The sequence below is a fragment of the Lontra canadensis genome, unplaced genomic scaffold (genome assembly GCF_010015895.1).
Source record: "Lontra canadensis isolate GAN:19392208 unplaced genomic scaffold, GSC_riverotter_1.0 scaffold12, whole genome shotgun sequence".
NCBI classification, from domain to species: Eukaryota; Metazoa; Chordata; class Mammalia; order Carnivora; family Mustelidae; genus Lontra; species Lontra canadensis.
Window position 1 is genome coordinate 16345257 of NW_022631006.1, and position 14722 is coordinate 16359978.

A 14722-nucleotide genomic window follows, 5' to 3' on the forward strand; every position below is an offset into this window, starting at 1 on the left:
AAATGTTCTCATTCTAAGTGGAGTGTTTATTGTTCATATCCTTTCCTGTCCTTTGTATTTTTAGTATGAAAGGAAGAGATGACCTTCTAAATTCAAGAGAATTTTGTTCAAAGGAGAATAAAATTCATTTGCAAAATTGCCCACTCTTGCAACTATCTGAGATATTTAGTGACGGGGGAGTTACGGATTGAGACTTCTTTTAAGAATTTTTAGCCTAGGGGCACCTGGGTAGCTCAGTTGATTAAATGTCTGCCTTCAGCTCAGGTTCCTGGGATCGAGTCTCATGTTGGGCTCCCTGCTCAGCAGGAAGCTTGCTTCTCCCTCTACCTGCTACTCCCCCTACTTGTGCTCTCTCTGTCTGTCTTTCTCTCTCTGTCAAATAAATAAAATCTTAAAAAAAATTTTTCCACCTAGGGGTGCCTGAGTGGCTCAGTGGGTTAAAGCCTCTGCTTTCGGCTCAGGTCATGATCCCAGGGTCCTGGAATCGAGCCCTGCATCGAGCTTTCTGCTCAGCAGGAGGCCTGCTTCTCTTCCCCTCTCTCTCTGCCTGCCTCTCTGCCTAAACAAATAAAATCTTAAAAAAAAAAAAAAATTCCGCCTAACTCTTCAGCTTTTTTGCTACATTACCAACACTTCTTTTCAAGATTTGGCTTTCCTATTTAATAAACTGGAAACCTAGTTTTTATTCTTAGACCAGGAAGCCATGTGCCTCCTTGCTTTAGAGGGATAGGGAAATAAAGTATGTTTTTACTTATATATATAGTTTTATTATCTGCTTTTTTTTTTCACTTGATGATATATTATAGATCTCTCTTTTGTTAATACACTGTTTATTTGTGGTAGCGTAGAATCTCAGTGTATGGGCTATACCATAGCACCTAACCTTACTCTTTTTTAGACATTTAGATTGATTCCAACTTTTACTATTGTTTGTGCTATAAATTGTGTGTGTTTGTATAATTTCACATATATACAATTACTGGGATAAATGTGTAGATGTGAAATTTTAGGTCAAAGAGACATACAATTTACTTTTTTTTTTCCTTAAGATTTTATTTATTTGAGAGCACATGAGCTGGGGAGTGTGGGAGCGGGAAAGAATCTAAGCACACTCTGTGCTGAGCATGGAGCCTGACTCCGGGCTCGATCTCACAACCCTGAGGGCATGACCTGAGCCAAAACCAGCTGAGTCACCCATATGTCCCATGATTTACATTCTTAAAGGCTTTAATAATTTGTTCTCCAGAAAAGTTTTATCAGCTGGTACTCTAATTCCATGGAGAAAATGACAACCTCCTTTTTTTCAACAATGTAGTGTTCTCACTCTGTGGATTAGAAATTTTCTTTTTTAAGAACATTCTCTTTCATTCTGGTATACGGTTTTGTCTTTTTACTCTTACATTGCTAACTTTTTTTTTTTTTTTTTTAGTGCTCCAAATTTTTTTTTTTTTTTAAATGTCTGCTTGAATTTAGAAAAAGCTTGCTTTGTGGTAAGTGGGATTCCATTAACAGTTGTATGCTTATTATTCACTTCTGTTTGTCAGTGATTTCTTTTCATTCCTTTCTCATCGGCACTGCTTTGGCCTGAAGGGTGAGGATGAGTCTGGAAATCAGAGTGGAAATGGCTTAGCAGCTCTGTTGGGGTCAAACCCACGTGGTGGGAACACCATTCTTATGGGATTCTGGAGGTGGAGCGAGTGCTGAGAGAAATGGAAATCCCATTATTAGGGCTTGCAGCTGGCAAATGGAGTTTTCAGGAACCCACGTTTCTTGCTTTCACCTCCATGTTTAAGAGGGTGGTTTTGGAATCAGGCTGAAGTTCAAATTTTGACTCTGCCATTTACTTTCCAGATAAGTTTGGGCAAGTTATTTTATTTCCTCTTAACCTCAGTTTCTTCATCTGTGGAAAGGGGACTACAATAGTACCTCTTAGGGGTGTTGAAATAATAAATGAGAGAGCATTTATAAGACACCAAGTCCAATACTTAAGATCTAGCATAGGGGGTCAGCAAAATGGTTGTTACTACTGATATCTGTAAATAACGACCAATAGTAAATAGAATCACTAACGTTTGCAGGTAAGACTTCATTAAAGTTTTGTCAATTTTTTGAGAAAAAGATATTGGTTCTTGTTTTATGCTTAAAAATATTGCAACATGCCAGAGCAGCTCAAGATGGCCAAGTTCGAGGATCAAGTGTCAGATGAGGAGAAGGTATGCGTGGCCGCTAAATTCATCACTCGTGCGCCCTCAGGGGAGTTTAATGAAGTGTTCAACAATGTCTGGCTACTACTTAATAATGATAGTCTCCTCAGGGAAGGGGCAGCATTTGCATTTGCCCAGTATAACATGGATCAGTTTACACCTATGAAGATCAGGTCTTAATTAGAGAACACAGTGTCCTAAGTAATAGCAGATTTTTAGATCCAAGAAACAAAATTTCCTTTAAGTTTGATCACTTACAGAAAGAGGCAAGTGGCCCAGAGAACGCTGATAGAGGTCTGAAGTCTTGGAGAGAATCTCATGACAGTACTTTGAAGGCCTGTGTGAAAGATCATTATTCTAATGGCTTCTGTACTGTTTATGCCAGAGCTATAGATGGGCAACAGACCATCATTGCATGTATTGAAAACCACCAGTTTTAGCCAAAAAATTTCTGGAATGGTTGTGGGAGATCAGAGTGGAAGTTCACTGCCACACCACCTACAGCTTGGATGGTGTGAGTAATTAAGATTCAGGTTCACCAATACGAAGATGGCAGTGTTCTGTTGGTTAGTTGTAAAGATGTGCAGGATTCAGTAACTGTTTCCAGTGAAGTCCAAACTACCAAGGAGTTTATTAAGGTCATAGAGCATGCAGAAAATGAATACCAGCCAGCATTTAGTGAAAACTATCAAACAACGTCATACCCCACATTCAAGACCTTGTACCAGCAGCTTCCAGTTCCTCACACCAGAATTGACTGGAATAAGATACTCAGCTACAAGATGGCCAGAGCAATGCAGAATGCTTTAAAGCCAAGTGTAGAATTCTTTGGTATGTGGGTAGAAAGGAGTCAATATGTGGTCATATGATAAATAAATTATTTATAAACAAGAGTGACATTTTGATTAAAAAAATAGTTCAAGAGGCAGCTGGCTGACTCAGTTGGTAGAGCATGCGACTCTTGGTCTTGGGGTTGTGAGTTCGAGCCCCACGTTGGGTGTAAAGACTACTTAAAAATTAAAAAATATATATATATATTTTTTTAAAGATTTTATTTATTTATTTGACAGACAGAGATCACAAGTAGGCAGAGAGGCAGGCAGAGAGAGAGGAGGAAGCAGGCTCCCTGCTGAGCAGAGAGCCTGATGGGGGGCTCGATCCCAGGACCCCGAGATCATGACCTGAGCCAAAGGCAGGGGCTTTAACCCACTGAGCCACCCAGGCGCCCCAAAAAATATATACTTTTTAAGATTTTTTTAAAAATCTCAAGAGAGGGACGTCTGGGTGACTCATTCGTTAAGCATATGCCTTTGGCTCAGGTCATGATCCCAGGGTCCTGGGATCGAGTCCTGCATTGGGCTCCTTGTTCAGCGGGGAATCTGCTTCTCCCTCTCCAGCTCCCCCTGCTTATGTTCCCTCTCTCACTGTCTCTCTCTGTCAAAATAAATAAAATCTTCAAAAAAAAAAATCTTTTTTTTTTTTTTGAAGATTTTATTTATTTATTTGACAGACAGAGATCACAAGCAGGCAGAGAGGCAGGCAGAGAGAGAGAGAGAGGGAAGCAGGCTCCCTGCTGAGCAGAGCCCGATGCGGGACTCGATCCCAGGACCCTGGGATCATGACCTGAGCCGAAGGCAGCGGCTTAACCCACTGAGCCACCCAGGCGCCCCCCCAAAAAAAAAATCTTAAGAGAAAGCATGAGCATGAACGGGAGGTAGGGGCAGAGAGAGGTGGAGGAGCAGACTCCCCATTGAGCAGGGAGCCAGATGTGGGGCTTGATTGCAGGACCCCAAGATCATGACAGGAACAGAAGGCAGATACTTAACTGAATGAGCTACCCAGGTGCCCCCTACCCTGAAATTTTTTTAAGTGTATTTTGCTAGAGCTTTCAATGTTAACAGGTTTTCTAGCCTTATGGAATACTGTTGAACCTATAACATCGTCTTGATTCTTTTGTGTTCTCTGCCTTGTAATTTTCTATTTTCACTAAATCTACTAGTAAAATTTTTAACAAATTCTGCCACATTTAATGATGGGGAGAGAGATCTATCCTGGAGTCATTTTATTGTTTAGAAAATTTTCCTAACCATGAAGTCCTCTTACTGATATAGACAGGTAATATGCTCAGTACTTTTCTACCCCTGTCCTTCAAAGCACTTCTGGTATTTGGGTGGTTTTTACTGATCCACCAATAGCGAAAGAAGCTACACTACAAACTAGCTGAATGGAAGACACATTCATCCTTCTCCCTCTGACTGCTTTGATGATCATTTATTGCATCTCATAACTGTAATTTTCAAAAGTTTGGATTGGGCTTTTCAGGTCCTTTTATGGGAGCAAAGGAAGTTTTCTGGAAATTCCATTTTAGCTAGCTTCTCTGCAGAAGTTGTTTTTAAATACAAAGACTTGAATGGCATACCATGCACTTGAACGGATTTGCTTGTTTCTCTTCCCTCGTTGTCTCCTTCCTGTCTAGTACCATTGTAGTTATAGACATCTTCATTTTTAGAAAAGTTTTACCCATTTATTATTATTTTTATTATGCAAGAACTGTTAATATACTAGGGACATAGTGTAGTGTAAAACTTGAAAAATGCAGATGTTGAAGGAATGTTGGTATCTTGTGTTGTTTTTCTTTTTTTTTTAAAGATTTATTTATTTATTTATTTGACCGAGAGAGATCACAAGTAGGCAGAGAGGCAGGGAGAGAGAGAGAGAGAGAGAGAGGGAAGCAGGCTCCTTGCTGAGCAGAGAGCTCGATGCGGGGCTCGATCCCAGGACCCTGAGATCATGACCTGAGCTGAAGGCAGTAGCTTAACCCACTGAGCCACCCAGGCTCCCCTGGTATCTTGTGTTTTAATACTTTGTGTCAGGATTGTACTATAAGCAGATGAATCAAATATGTAAATCACAAACAAAAACTAAAAAGCAACGTGAAAAGGATACATTCCAGGCAGGATCTTTCTCTTATAACCTGTTATTTAAGGGAATACTAGTGATTTGTCCTAATTGGGATGTAAAACTTGTTCCAAATACTCTTCCTCAGTCCTGCCTGCCAAGAACTTAAATGTACCTGTGAGACAGCAGACCTTCCCACGTATATCATCAGGTATATGTGTGATCTCAGAATACACAAGTGACATAGGTATGAAATGACAACTGGTAATGGTGGCTTCATTTGCACTGTTTATACTTTGGTGACCAGGCCTTAAGGGAAGGTCAGTTTTTAAAAAACTAAGTAGTGTCTTCCTCCCAATCTCCAAATACATGTCAGAAAAGAAGGGTGTTTGTACTTCAGCTTTGTTTTTGCTCAGTAATACAGTTAAGCAGGTTTGCTTCCAGGTGACTGGTTGAGCTGTGTAAGTGTTTTTATTTCAAATAAAATATACAGTATGTGTCATTCATACTATCCATTCATACCAACCTAGCCTCTCCATCAGGTAGTCCAAAGGAAATATACTGGTTTTGTTCTTTAAAAAAAAAAAAAAAGAAAAAGAAAAAGAAAACCAAAAAAAAAAATTGTTTTCCTAACCATGGTATTTTTGGATTTTTTTTTTAGGAGTATACTGATGTTCATATTAATTTCTTTTATTCTTCCTCAGATGTGGAAAAGCTGATACCAGCATTGGATTTACTTTGCTCAGCAATTAGAGAAAGTGATTCTGAAACCCAAAGCAAACACTTTTCAGAACAGTTGCTTAATCTTACACTGTCTTTTCTTAACAAACAAATAAAGGAGCTTTTTGTTCACAATGAAGGTAAGAATAGTACCAAAGAAGTGTGCAAGCGCCCTATTCCTGTGTCAGGACAGAGACACAAGTGGTCCTGGTGCATGAAAGAGCATGAGCTAGTAGAGCACTGATTACTAAAGCTGAGAAAAGTCAGTGTAGAATTGAGTGAGGAACATGGGTTCTAGGACTGGAAAAGTTGACAGAAAGGATTAATCATTGTGAAAAGGGGTATATTAAAATACAGAGCTGCTTGTAAATAGGAAAAAGCTTAGATTTTTTTGTCTGAAATTTGAAAACACTGAGTTTAGATTTTGGCATTTTCTAGAATTCTTTATAATCCTAACAGCATATGGTTTATTTCTTCTCTCTTGTTCTTGCTCTCCATGTGTATGTATACATACATAAATTTTTGTATATATGAAATTGGCAAATTGGTGTTTTCCATAGAACTAGATGAAAATCTACAAAAAGGAGTGAACATTTTGACCAGCTACATTAATGAACTTCGAACCTTCATGATAAAGTTTCCTTGGAAGATAATAGATACAGTAGATGAATATGACGTAAATGAAAATGTTCCCAAAGTAAGAGAGAGCAGTATGTGGGAGAAACTCAACGTTGAGGTAAATATGAGCAATTTTCACTTCTTCTATTTGCCAGATTTAGAGGATATGAGAAAATAGTATTTAGAATCTTAGACTTGTGATTCAGAATCTTTGGCAAGGGTTTAGGTTTTACCAATTTGGGGACCTCTGGACATGACTTCAGATTTATGTCTACACCTTCATTTATTTAGAACACAGGTTCCCTCTTAATTCCAGGTCTGCCCACTTAGATCTGGTGATAGGCACCCACCCCCAAACCCGTGTGAGGTGGCATACTCTTTTTTTTTTTTTTTAAAGATTTTATTTTATTTATTTGACAGAGAGAGATCACAGTAGACAGAGGCAGGCAGAGAGAGAGAGGGAAGCAGGCTCCCCACTGAGCAGAGAGCCCGATGCAGGACTCGATCCCAGGATCCTGAGATCATGACCTGAGCCGAAGGCCGCGGCTTAACCCACTGAGCCACCCAGGCGTCCCGAGGTGGCATACTCTTAACACTTCCTCAGTGGTTGGGGCCTGGCACTTTGAACTTACGCATTCTGCCTGACCTGTGGATAAATTGCTGCTGATGGCTTGATCTTAGGAAACTTTGATTTTATGCCATTATGTCTTGGAAGAATACTCAATTTGAGTTCTCAGATTCTAGATGCCTCAGATTAAGATGTCTTGCCAGTTGAATTTTCTGTGCTCACCTGCTTACTTTTCTTTTTATAATAGAAGTCAGTACAGCCAAACCTTGTTGCCCTCTTTGTGACTGGAGCCTAGAAGAATCCCTCCACCCACATGGAGAGTATTGGCTTTAGAAAGACAAAGACCAAAAACAAAATAGCTTAACCCAGATAATAAGACTCAGGAGCAAAAAGGATAAGATTGACCTACTGGCAGGTTCTCAGAACCACTGGTCTTGAGATGGGAGAACAGGGAAGTACCTGGTGTGACTATGTTTTCTGTATCTCTCATTCTCGAGCCAAAAAATTTACTTGATTTTCCCTCTGCTTTTTTTTGGCTTCTCTTTTCCAGTCTCCTTCGCAGGTTTCACTTCCTGTTTTCCCTTTTAATGTGCTTCAAGGTTCCGTCCATGGTCCTCTGGTCGTTTTTACTCAAAATAATGGATTTTTAGTTTTTGGGAGGTGTCGTAGTCTGCTTTGATGAAAGCTGTGGACTCTGTCTCCAAGAACATGCTTGGGAATGTGTTCATGTACACATACATACAGTTTTGCACATGGCCTCATGGGATTTATGGACCCCTCAAAAGCCCCAGGTTCAGAATGCCCCTTTTCTGTTCTGTCTTGAGTATAGGTCTTAAGTATAGGTCTTTGTTTCTTCTTACTAGTGTATAACCTTCTAATGCCTTACTGTCTTGAGCTTGAATCTCTTTCAGTCCATTCTCCACATTGCTGCCTGAATATTCTTCCTAAAATATATATATATCTGATTGTATCATCTTTTGCTTTTAAGATCCTTCAGTGTCTCCACATAAGTTTTAGGATAAAATCCATCTCCCATGTATAATGCCCTGCATGATGGAACCTCTCCTTTTCTTTTAGGTCTCATCTGCTACTCTGTCCAGCTTTTATCTCCAGTTAAATTGAGTAATTTGGAGGTTCCTAAAGACTGATACTGTTTCTTGCCTTTATGTCTTTGTACATAGTCCCTCTTTTTTTTTAAGATTTTATTTATTTGAGAGTGAATGCCATGTGAGCACAATCAGGGAAGAAGGGTAGGAGGAGAGGACCAGACTCCCCACAGAGCAGGGAGCCCAGGACCTTAAGATAATAACCTGAGCCGAGGGACGCCTGGGTGGCTCAGTTGGTTAAGCGGCTGCCTTCGGCTCAGGTCATGATCCCAGCGTCCTGGGATCGAGTCCCACATCGGGCTCCTTGCTTGGCGGGGAGCCTGCTTCTCCCTCTGCCTCTGCCTGCCTCTCTGTCTGCCTGTGCTTGCTCACTCTCTCTCCCTCTGTCTCTGGCAAATAAATAAATAAAATCTTTAAAAAAAAAAAAAAATAACCTGAGCCGAAGGCAGATGCCCAACTGACTGAGCCATCCAGGCACCCCCATAGTCTCTCTTTTTGGAACACTTACATATTTAATATTTGCTTTTTTTAAACTTCGCCTATTAGTCTTCTCTACTAGGAAGCCTCTTCTTTTTTGTTACTCCTTTTATTTAGATGCGCCTCTTCTGGGTCCTCCTGTCTAGCACCTTGGGATACCTGTATCATTGCCTGTATCATACAGGACTATACTCAATACTTTATTTGTACATTTTCCACTAGTCTAAAAGCAGGGTCTGTGTTTTGGTCAGCTTCATCTCCCCTGTGCAAAGCCCCAAATCTAGCAGCAGATTTTCAATTAAAGTCCATTAGGTGCTCAATAAATATGTAAGTCCCATGTTGTCATCATAATAAGGAAATGAAAAGGAACTTAAAAGGCAAATATTTTCCTCCTTTGCCTAGGAAGTTATTGCCAGTGCTGTTTTAGACAACAAAATACCAGAGGCACAGACTTTCTTCAGGATTAACAATCATTCTGCTCAAAGACTTGAGGAGCTGATTAGAATAGGCCTAAATTTGGTCTTTGACAATTTGAAAAGGAACAATATAAAGGAAGCCTCTGAACTTTTGAAGAACATGGTGAGTTGCACAATCTGTTTATCTGATCTTAAAGTCTAATGTAAGAAAAGATCTCTATATTTAATTTCTTGTTGATAGAAAAATTGATTTTTATTCATAGTTATGTTACAAACTAAGAAATTTATATAGCTTGTATGGGAAGTAATAATAGAAATGTTCTTCAGTACTGAGAACTTTTTTGAAGAGATTTTTTTTTTATTGGGAGTTCCATCATTTGTCTCTGTTACACTTGGCACTTTTGGTTGAAGGAAACCATGCTTCACGTGTCAGAGTATGCCCAGGACCTCATTTTACGGGGGACATTCTGTTGTTCCTGTGACCCCTTACATCTCCATTTGAACTTTGTAATGGCTTATACCTCTGCTTTGTGCCCTGTGGTTTTACTTCGTTTGAGAAGGGGAAGGCCAGAAGTAGCCCTCCTGGAACTAAGCTGAGGACCTGGCTCTAATCTGCATGGTTGGGGTCTTGCCCATGGTGACTTTCTAGAGGCACAGAGGAGTGAAACTGTGTGAGGGTTGTGATTTGCATTGACTTTTGTTTTCAGGTGAAGCATTATAGCAGGTAGCTGTAGTTTTGGTCATATGGTAGCCTAGCATCACTTTAAATTTTTCTGTGCTGCCTTTGTTCTGGCAAAATGGATAAGGACTTTAGGGATAGGCAGTATATATGTATGATAAATACAGAGAATGAATGTTCACAAGAGCAGAAGAGCTGTAGAATTCTAACAGGATACATGTCTGTAATAGAGTACTTCTTTATCCAGCATTTATTTATGTTTAAAATAACCCTGTTACAAAATGTGAAGGTTTTCAAAATTTTCTCTGTTTACTATAGGGCTTTGATGTAAAAGACCAGTTGCTCAAGATATGCTTCTATACAACTGATACAAATATACGGGACTTTCTGGTAGGTAAAGGTGAGGCTATGTAGTTTACATCTTCTAGTAAACCTTGGTGAAACTCCAAAATGAATTATTTTAATATTCAACTACTATCTAGTAAGAGATAAAGTATGAGAACTCCTTTGTAACTTTTAATGATTGTTTTGCATTTGTGGTAAAAGATGATTTGTGTGAATTTACATATACCCCAACAATTTCAAAATACAATTCTTAGATGGCATTTAATCTCATGACATTTGTTTTGCAATTGTGCTTGACTTTTGTGAGGTCACTGGTTAATTATTTTTTATTCAAGGTTGAAATTTTAAAAGAAAAAAATTATTTTTCTGAAAATGAAAAAAGAACTATAGACTTCGTGCATCAAGTTGAGAAGTTTTATTCAGGACAATTCCAAGAAAATGTACAGATCCAGTCTTTTGCCAGGTAGTCTCATTAGCCTACTTTTGATAATAATGGAAAAAATACTGTAGACCGTGTTTAGCTTATAATTGTTAGTGAGCACAGATTTTTTTTAATGTGGAACTGAACTTACATTCTCTATGAAGATAAAACTTGTATCATCCAGAGAGGACTCAGGAATTTCCTGTCTTTCCATTTGTGTATAATCACATATATATTTTTAAGATAATATATAAAAAAATGAGAGTATTGAGTTTTGTGTTCGCTAAGAGTAGAAGTTCGTGAACAGATAAAAAGGAATGATGCTTTTCCCTCCAAAATTAAAAACATTTATATCACTGTTGTAGGTATTGGATAAAGGAACAGGATTTTTTCAAGCATAAATCTGTTTTGGACTCACTCCTGAAATATGATCCTAAAGATAAATTTAACAAACAGGACCATAGAGTTGTGTTAAATTGGGCTCAGTGGTGGAATCAACTAACCCAAGAATCCATCCTTCTCCCCAGGATAAGTCCAGAAGGCAAGTGCAAAAGAACCTAAAATCTAACATACTCAACGAGGATTAAATTGGTATTTGAATAGTTTCATGAGTCTCCATCTTAAACCTATGGAGGAAACATAGTTGCTTTAAAATGCAAGTCATTGCATTAAGACCTCTTTCTTATCTAAAGATTTTTGTAAGGGATTTATAATGTGATACTGGAAAAGAAAAGCCATATGGTTCAGTGAATTGAGATTTCAAGGCTAAGAATTCTCTTCCCAGCCTCAAAGTGACATCTTTGTTTCTCCAAAGAGTCTTCATAATTCTTGGGTAAACCAAGGATCTATATCACACCAGGGTTCTGGGGAATAAACAGTGGTAATTCATAGAAGGTTAAATTCATGTTTACTATTATAGCCAAGGTTTTTATTTATATTAAGGAAAAGAAAAGGGAAGAAGAGGCCTGAAATGATAACTGAAATACACAGCTGATTTCCAAGTTTCATTTAACCACTGTAATAATGAGAACATCATTTAGCTCTTCTTTCCACTGAAGTATTGATTATGAATTGAGCACTAAAGAGGAAAATAGTAAAAGAAGCAGAGGGCCTGAATAATTCATATGTTATATAAATATTTGTTCAGTTAATTAGTGTTGAGTTTCATGTCAATAATCCTAATTCATTGCTATTTTAAATTATATTCTTTTTTTAATATTTTATTCTTAATGCAGAATACAAATCATATTCTCCCGAAGCCCTCTGGAGCTATCTCACAGCTCGCCATGACCGGTCAAGCATTATCTTGTGGATTGGAGAATTTCAGACTCAGAACAGTTGTGCTTTGCTTGAGAAAAACAGATGGCCCCTTCTGACTGTTGATGTTATCGATCGGCATACTTGCTGCAGCAGCTACATGAGGAATGAAATTTTAGATCAGCTGGCCAGGTATTGTCACTGTGGGGATGAATACAAGAAAGGGCAATAAAAATAATGGTGTAATTTTTGCTCTGAAGTGGCATAAATCCAATGCAATGTCGTTTCATAGTATTCAGAACTGTGAGGCTGTTATCTATAGAGGTTTTAAAATCACAGGCATTTAATATCATGTGATAGTGAATAGGCTCTCAAATTGTAGATGAAGGTTTTCCCTAAATCATTAAATGTGCTTTGGTGGGGCGCTTGGGTGGCTTAGTCGGTTCAATGTCTGCCTTTGGCTCAGGTCATGAACCCAGCGTCCTGGGATCGAGCCCCCACAACGGGGCTACTTGCTCAGCAGGAAGCCTGCTTCTCCCTTTGCTTGCAGCTCCCCCTGCTTGTGCTCGCTCTCGCTCTCTCTCTCTGACAAGTGAATAAATGAAATCTTAAAATATATATATATATGTGCTTTGGTGTAGAAATGGTCAGCTGTTAGTGTGGCGACAAGGACCAAGTGGCAAGAGCTAAGATGAGGATACCTTAGTGTCCACTAATGTCTGCCACTCTTCTTCCAGCTGTCCCTGTACCTATATGCTGCATGGGGTTTGAACCAAAGAGAACTGCTCAGTTCAGGAATTGGTGAGGGGAAGTAGCTCTTGAAGGGATGAGTGGAGACTTTACAATTTTAATTCATTGCTAAAAATAATTCTGCTAAATTGAACCGTGTGAACTTGCCATTTGTGTGGGTCAAAAATGCTTATCAACAAATCTCATATGGCTAAACCTAATTTGTCTTCCTAAGCAAAAAAATAATACAAGGAGATAATAACATATATGTTAATTTTTAAGTTTCATAAAGTTATTCCTCATGTATTTATTTTATTATATATTTATACTTACTGGGGAAGCATAGCTATATTGTTCTACCCAGCTTGAAGATGGGAGAGGGAGATGTAGGGAGGAGCTTTGCCCAAGCCAGTTACTTACAGACTTAAGTTCTTTACCACTGACTTTCTATTCACTGTTCTGTCCATTGCACTTAGTCCTCTTCTTGTTTACCAGAAGTAAAATTGCGTATAAATTGCATACTTGTCAAATATATAGCTTAGAATTTGATTGCTTAAAAAAGCTAGTATATGTATGACTTAACATGAGTTATGACATTAATGAATTACTGAGATCTACGGTAACAAATTAAAGGGAAAAAATCCCTGATAGGTACAGAAAAGCATTTGATAAAACTCAGCATCAATTTATAATAAAAGCTACATATTAGCAAACTAAGAGTAGACACATTTCCTTAACTTGAAAGGGGTATCTAAAAAAATCTCCTAGCTAACATTATGCTTGATGGCGAAACATCACAAACATTCTCTTTAGATTTGGAGCAAGACAGGCCTACCGTTGACTCTTCCCAAGTTGATCTTTAGATATAATACAATTTCAGTAAAATTCCCAGCAGGTTTTCTTGTGGATTTTAACAAGCTGATTGAAAGTATTTATATGAAAATGCAGAGTCAAGAATAGTACTGAAAAAGGACTTGCCCTACCAGTTATAAAAGCTTATTCTAAAGCTATAGCAATAAGTATTAGTTCAGGCATAGACCGTAGAACAGAATAGTGAGCATAGAAACAAACTTGTATGTTCACTCCATGTTCACTTGGTGTATGTTTGTTCACTTTATATATGACAAAGGTGGCACTGCACAGTGAGCAAAGAACAGTCTTTTCGACAAAGGGGGCTGGGATAACTAGATTGCTATGGTGGGGGAATTAAATTGGACTTTCTGGCATCTATCATGAATACAATCAATTCCAAGTAGATTTCAAAACCTAAATGACAAATGTAAAACTATAAATCTTTTAGAAGATGTAGAAGAATATCTTCTTGGCTCTGGGAATAGGGTATGCTTTCTAAATGCCTAGAGGGGTAAAGAAAGAGAATAGTTACTGAGACCTAGAGAGTTGCCTGGCAGGAGTTGTGTCCCCTAGAGGAGAGTGTCAGCTAACCTGCAGTCAGCCAGCAAGGAGGGAGCCAAGGTATCCCCATCCTCTCTCTTTTTTCTGAATCTTAACATCTGACAGTGGTTTCCCATAGGGTGAACCAAAATGGAAGCCTGAGGACACTGGAGTCTTCTGTCCAGGTGATCCTCTGGGGATATAGAATAGGAGAAGAGTAGAGCTTGGATCTGGAGGGGAAAGATATCAGGGCACATACGCATTTCACAAAAGAGGAAACACAGATGGTCAATAAATACATGAAAAGATGCTCTTCCTCACCTGTAGTCGTGAAAATGTAAATTTAGTTTACCAAAAATTGAGGAGCTCCTGCAGTGCCCATCAAAGATAGTAGACAAATTGTAGTATAATCATTCAGTGGAATATTATAAACAATAAAAGGGAACACACTGTAGTCAGAGGTATCAACATGGATAAATCACACAATGTTGAATAGAAGAAATAAAACTGAGAACAATATATCTAGAATATACCATTTATATATAAAGTTTAAAGTAGGCAAAACCCAACCATATGTTATTTGGGGTTACATATATGAGTGGTAAAACTATGAATAAAAGTAGGGAATGGTTATTACAAAGTTAGGATAGTGTTTACCTCGGGAGGTAGCAAAGGATGTGTAGTGGGGGAGGAATACACTAAGGGCTTCCAGGTAAATACTCTGTTATCTAGGTAATGGTTACATAGTGTTTCTTTAAATGCCACATCCTGTATGTTCTGTACTCCTTTGTCTGGTGTATACACCTAACAGTAAATTTGTAAAAAGTGATATTCAAATGCAAATTTCTATTCTTGTTTAATAGTTGGTCCAGTTAAATTATTCTGCTTTAGT

General features: G+C 38.5%; 1 protein-coding gene and 1 pseudogene across 1 annotated transcript in view; both read left to right on the forward strand.

The window, feature by feature from the left end:
• Positions 1-14722, forward strand: part of SPG11 (SPG11 vesicle trafficking associated, spatacsin) — an 85926-nt gene that overhangs the window by 21198 nt on the left and 50006 nt on the right. Inside the window, exons 9-15 of the mRNA XM_032856617.1 lie at positions 5807-5962; positions 6383-6558; positions 8994-9170; positions 10005-10076; positions 10367-10494; positions 10818-10993; positions 11688-11901. Of these exons, the coding sequence (XP_032712508.1) occupies positions 5807-5962; positions 6383-6558; positions 8994-9170; positions 10005-10076; positions 10367-10494; positions 10818-10993; positions 11688-11901 (1099 nt within the window). The remainder of the gene's footprint in view (positions 1-5806; positions 5963-6382; positions 6559-8993; positions 9171-10004; positions 10077-10366; positions 10495-10817; positions 10994-11687; positions 11902-14722) is intronic.
• On the forward strand, positions 2175-3096 carry LOC116867175 (annotated as a pseudogene).